Source organism: Microtus oregoni, unplaced genomic scaffold (genome assembly GCF_018167655.1).
Source record: "Microtus oregoni isolate MIOR12 unplaced genomic scaffold, Mior012 000015F_ref0000493, whole genome shotgun sequence".
Classification (NCBI taxonomy): Eukaryota; Metazoa; Chordata; class Mammalia; order Rodentia; family Cricetidae; genus Microtus; species Microtus oregoni.
In genome coordinates, this window is record NW_024543074.1 from 48634336 (window position 1) to 48640031 (window position 5696).

Sequence of the window (5696 nt, forward strand, 5' to 3'; positions counted from 1 at the left end):
TGAAAGTGGATTCCCTGGAAAGGATTTGACTCTCTAGTGACTTCTAAGCTTCCCGATCACTCAGAGGTGGAACGGGTGTTTTTCAGGATATTATATACCTGTTTCTGTATTAGATGCTTCTGTGATGAGTTCCTTCATGCCCTCTATTCTTTGGAGAACTTTTTCTTGATTTATTTCCATAACTGAACTTGATCTTGTTATTCACCTGCCTCTGACTTTTTCATTTGCTTCTCCTTTGGCATTATACTATTTGAGTTTTGAAAAGGATTTCAAAATTATTTGTGTGTTAACCTTCATAACTTATATGTTTAAAAACACATTTTGCTATTTATGTGTTTGTAGAGGAAGGGGTGCATTAGAAGAATGTTTTTGAAATGTTCAAGAAAGCACTGAAGACTTTATGGGTGACAAGATGCTTTTTTATGAATTTAACTCCTTTATATACTGTCCATCCAAATACAAGGGAGATCAGCACTAATTATCTAGTAGAATATAGTTCATTTTCTAAATTTTAAAGGAGTGTCAGTGACTAAAAAAAGATGGAAAGAGAGAAGAGGACAAGGGAAGCAGGGTTTGTGTTAATCTTTGAGTTTTCACCCCTCATAGGTCTAGATTAGGGTGTGGATCAGTAAAGTGGGGTTCTAGTAACAACTTTGTATACATTTCTGCAGAATAAAAGGTCATGGGATTGTACATATATATACACCTGTGGTTATACACGCATGCAAGTTGGTTTTTCTGCTATTGTGACATAATACCTGCAGGAACAATTTAAGGTAGGAAGAATTCATTTTGGCTCATGGAAGCATTGTTTTTATCCAAGCATGGTGAATGATGGCTGTCAAATCATGGCTGCTGGAAACAGATTTTCTTCTCCTTTTTCTTTTTCTCCCCATTTTCTCTCCTCTTCTCTCTTTTCCTCCTCCTTTCCCTCACTCCATCCCCCCTCTCCCCCCCTCTTTCTGTGAGCATTAAATCTAGAGTCTTGCCCATGCTAGGCGAATGAGTTGCAGTGTCAGATCTCTCTGAAGGCTTATTTTGAGATGAGGTCTAAGCTTTCAACTCTCAGTGTAAGCCACAAACGGCTTTGGATTGCTGTCCTGTCACTCCAGTTCTCAGAGGAGCTAAGTTTATAGTCTTACTGTAAGCCCCAACTGAACTACCCACTAGCCAAATGTCTGTTGGCTCCATACATTTCCCTACCTTAGGATATTTCTCCATCCCTCTCTCTTTGGCTGTTTTCTTTTAAACCCATATTCTTTTTCTATATCACTCTCAGGGTGTTGTGTAGTTATCTCACTTGATTTGAAACATTTTCTCTTAGAGGGAGGTAGAATGCTCATAAGACTTTGGAAGCAAACAAAACATAGAAGGCCCAGAAAGTAATAGAACTTATAAGACTCAGGAAGTTTCCAAAAGTTACAAGATTCACAAGGCCCCTCTCCAGGTTTGAATAAGCAGTAAATATGGCTGCCTACACGTAGTGCAAAGATCTCCAGGGATGTAGCTTTTACAAGTCATTTCTCATAAAAGGTCGAACTTTGCAGTGATGTAGATGCCTTTGAGTCATGTGTGCTCCTGTAAATAACTCACCAACCCAGTATTAGGTGAACTCATTTTGTTGATCTGTTGCTGGTACCCCACCTATGGTGACTATACATTCTGTTCATGTCTCTGTGGGAAAATGTGCATATTATAGGAATCAAATCCATGTTTGATGGATTTTCTTTCCTTTTATGTGGAAGATAAGTGTAGTTTGATGATTTTTACTTTAAATTTTTATGCTATAATTGTATAATTTTTTGAAATATGGTAATGCTTGCATTTAATATGAATCACTCAGGGTAATTCATGTTTTCATTTCCCCAGTTTCTTCTGTTTGTATGTATTTGGTGTATGGACAAAGGGCCAAGGAAAGAACACCCTGCCCCTGACTTGGTCTCTTGACCCCAAGTTCTGAGACTTGGAAATCTTAACTCCTGTGAGTCAGTGCTAAATGAATGGCCAAATAAAGCTGGTAGCCAAGCAATACTTTTCCCTTAGCTCGTATGCATTTTCCAAAGTCCCTATAAAAGTCCCTCCCCTCTGTTCAGCCCACTGCTGACTCCCTCCCCGTTCGGAGCCAGGAGCCACTCAGTGTCTCTCACCAATAAACTTCTTATGTGAGGTTTGTTGCATGGCAGTACTTTTGTGTATTACTTGGCTACTGATGGTCAAGAGATTTTATGCCAAAAAAATGCTTCCATTTGGAACCTTTAAACTCCCTTCTTCTAGTAATTTTGAAATACACTATTCATTATTTAGTTCATAATCAAATCCTTAGACTTGAATTATGAGAAGTTATTTCTGTTTTCTTAATGCATATTTCTACATTATTTGACTTCGATGCCCCTCACTGTGACTTTTCCAAGTCTCTGCTGATGAATTTTCTGCTTGCTAATTCTTTGAAAAGTATTTCATTTTGTATGTATGACTATTTGTATAAATGTATGTATGTATGTATGTATGTATGAATGTGAAGTGCCTGTAGAGGCCAGAAGAAGGCATCAGATCACTAGAACTGGAGTTTCAGATGGTTATAAGTTAGATGTAAGTACTGAGAATGGAATCAAGATCATAGGGAAAAGCAGTCTATTCTCTTAACTGCTGAGCCATCTCTCCCCACCTCTTGTTTCTTCTATGAAGCCAACTGTATGTGTGAATGAGAAGATAGGGTGTTTGACATTTTCTGATATACTTTTTAAAACTAATATATGCCTTCAGTTTTGCATTTTTTTGGTGAAAAATAGCAGGATTTTTCTTGTTTTTATGACTCAGTAATATTCCATTGTGTTAAATTCCATATTACATTAAAAAAATCTGTTCTTCCATTGACATCCTGGTTGATGGTTCTTGTAAGTAGTGTTGTAATAAACATGGAAGCTGAATAACATTATATATATGTGTATATATGCACACACGCACACACACGCGAGTCCAGAACCTCATGCAGCAGGGTTAAGGGTTGATTTGTGTCACAACTTCCCAAAGGAATGAGTCTGGAGAGAGGTGGAGCGATCCTACTGTAGAGAATGGCACAGGCTCTAGGCATTTCTGAGGGTGAGAGAAGTCTAAACTCAGGATAAAAGCCACCATTCTGAGGTCAATATTCACAACACAGTGCCAGGTAGAAGGCCTGTTCCAAAGGTAGAGGCCAAGAGTTTATACATCTGTCATAAGCAGTTATGGCCTTGGTCATAATCCCTCACATCTCCAGGTCTATTTCTAATACAGTGATTGCACTTCTATGATGTGTGTGGTAATTAAGGCAATATGAACAGAAGTATATCATGGAGTATGTCAAATTTCAGATATAATCTATTTAACTTCATGGAAAAAAAGACAAAATCACGAGGGATTCACTGATAAAAGGATGGTATTAACCTGTAGCAAGCACAGTTGGGTCAGTTTATATGGTTCTCTCTCTCTCTCTCTCTCTCTCTCTCTCTCTCTCTCTCTTTCTCTTTCTCTCCATATACATATATAAATATAAAGGAATTATGATAGAAATATTAGACAATATTTGTGTAAACTTCTGTTTCTTCTTACCCTGTGTCTGTTCCTCTCCCAAATACCTTCCACAGAGCCCCCTTCACATCCTTGTTTCTCAGGGTGTAAATCAGGGGGTTCAGCATAGGAGTAACTACGGTATAAAAAAGGGCGACAAACTTTCCTTCACTCTCAGAATACCCGTGGACAGGTTGGAGATATGTGTACATGGCTGAGCCATAAAAAAGGAAAACTACCACAAGGTGGGACCCACATGTCCCCAGAGCCTTTCTGCGCCCAGCCATTGACTTGATCTTCACCACCGCATGACCAATGTGTGCATAGGTCCCTAGAATTAGTGCTACAGGACAGGCCAACATTATGATCCCAGCCACAAACAGGTTGTCCTCTATTGCCTCTGTGTCCTCACAAGCCAACTTCAGGAGAACAAGCATATCACAGAAGAAGTGGTTCAGGTCATGGCCACAGAGAGGTATGGTCATGATGAGGACTATCTGAGTCACAGAGATCACAAGGCCTCCCATCCAGGAGGAGATGGCCAATGCCTGGCAGAGAAGAGGGTGCATAATGCTAGTGTAGAGTAGTGGGTGGCACACAGCAGCATAGCGGTCAAAAGCCATCACCACGAGGAGCACACACTCAGTTCCACCCAGCAAGAGCACTGTGAAGAATTGAGTCATACACCCAGCATAGCTTATGGTCTTGTCAGTTCCAGAAATATTGACAAGAAGCTGAGGCACAGTGCTGGTGGTGTAGCAGAGGTCCAGGAAAGAGAGGTTGTTGAGGAAGAAGTACATTGGCGTTTGTAGTCGACGATCCATTCGTGAGACTGTGATGATGGTGGAGTTGCCAAAGATGGTTAGGAAGTAGAAAATTGAAATGAAGATAAAAAGGACATGCTCCAGTAGGGGCCAATCTGAGAAGCCCATCAGAATGAAGCCACCTTCCCAACTGGTGTTGGAACTGTCCATAGCTCTTCACCCTCACAAAATAGAAGGCAATTCAATATTTACTGACATGGGGGCACTTGGAGGTCACTTGAGCCTACAGAATAACTCAAAACTGTGTGAAGCCTGTCACATTTGCCTTCCTTCTTGTCTACGTCCTGTTAACTCTGCCTGGGTGGCACAGGCTGAAGACACAAAGAGTCCTTGTTTTAAATCTGCAGTCAGCTTGGGTTCCAGAAACATCAGGACCTACAAGCAGGATAGATTACCGTTCAATTGTCTACAATGGATTTTCCTCACTGTGTAGTACATCATCTGATAGGACCCATATTGGTTTCCTGCTATCAGTGACTCACACTATAGTGATGGAAGCCATAACCACAAGGAACAAGCATGCAGTGACACCCAGCAATAGTGCAATGAGGGGCTCAGCTACACACCCAGTATAGCTGATGTCCAATCAACTCGAGAAAGATTGAGCAGGAGCTGGGGCACAGTGCTACTGGTGTTGCAGAGGTCTGGCAAGGAGAGGTGCGCAAGGGAGAGAAGAACATGAATTTTTTTCAGTTGAAGGTTCAGCTGAGTGAGAGAAATAATGGTGGCATTGCCACAGAGGCTTATAGAATAGGAAACTGAAATAAAGATGATGAAGATAAATTCCAGTTGAGGCTAATCTGAGAAGCCTTCCAACATGAAACCTTCTAAGCTGAGATTGAAAGTTTCCATAGCCCCCTACTTTCACAAACTTCAGAAGACAAATAAATGATTCTTAATGTAAAAGGCACATAGATACTGCGTCTGCTGAAGTGAGTTGACTTCCCACTTTGCTCCCCCAAACAATTAAAACTAGATGAAAGCCTTGCACGTTTGAGTTCATTCTGCTCTCTCTCCTGCACCTGTTGACTCTGGACAGGTTGTACAGGCTGGAGTCACACGGATTCCTTGTTTTAAACCCCTAGTCAGCTTGAATTCCTGGAGCAGCAAAGCCTGCAGGCATGAAAGACTACCATCAAGATGTGAGAAATTGTCTACAGTGGAGACACTACACTGACACCCACACTGAGCTCCCAAGAAGACTGTGATTGACAGATCAACACTTCATGTGCTCACATTGCAGGACCAGAGCGGAGACGATGATAACTGGACCACACCTTGACTTAATGATGTGGTCTTCTTGCCCTACCTCTTTCTCTATGTAGA

The 5696-nt window shown here is 41.0% G+C and overlaps 1 protein-coding gene across 2 annotated transcripts; it reads right to left on the reverse strand.

Annotated features, from left to right (window-relative positions):
- Positions 1–3584: 3584 nt before the first annotated feature.
- LOC121456825 (olfactory receptor 10-like) lies at positions 3585–5222 on the reverse strand. Of its 2 annotated transcripts, XM_041665301.1 has the most exons (2): positions 5195–5222; positions 3585–4492 (listed from the first exon to the last, which is right to left on the reverse strand). In XM_041665301.1, the coding sequence occupies exons 1-2, from the start codon at positions 5220–5222 to the stop codon at positions 3585–3587; spliced, it is 936 nt and encodes a 311-aa protein (XP_041521235.1). The 2 variants fall into 2 exon arrangements, with proteins under 2 accessions (XP_041521235.1, XP_041521234.1); XM_041665300.1 differs by lacking the exon at positions 5195–5222 and having other exon boundaries at positions 3585–4520.
- Positions 5223–5696: the final 474 nt, after the last annotated feature.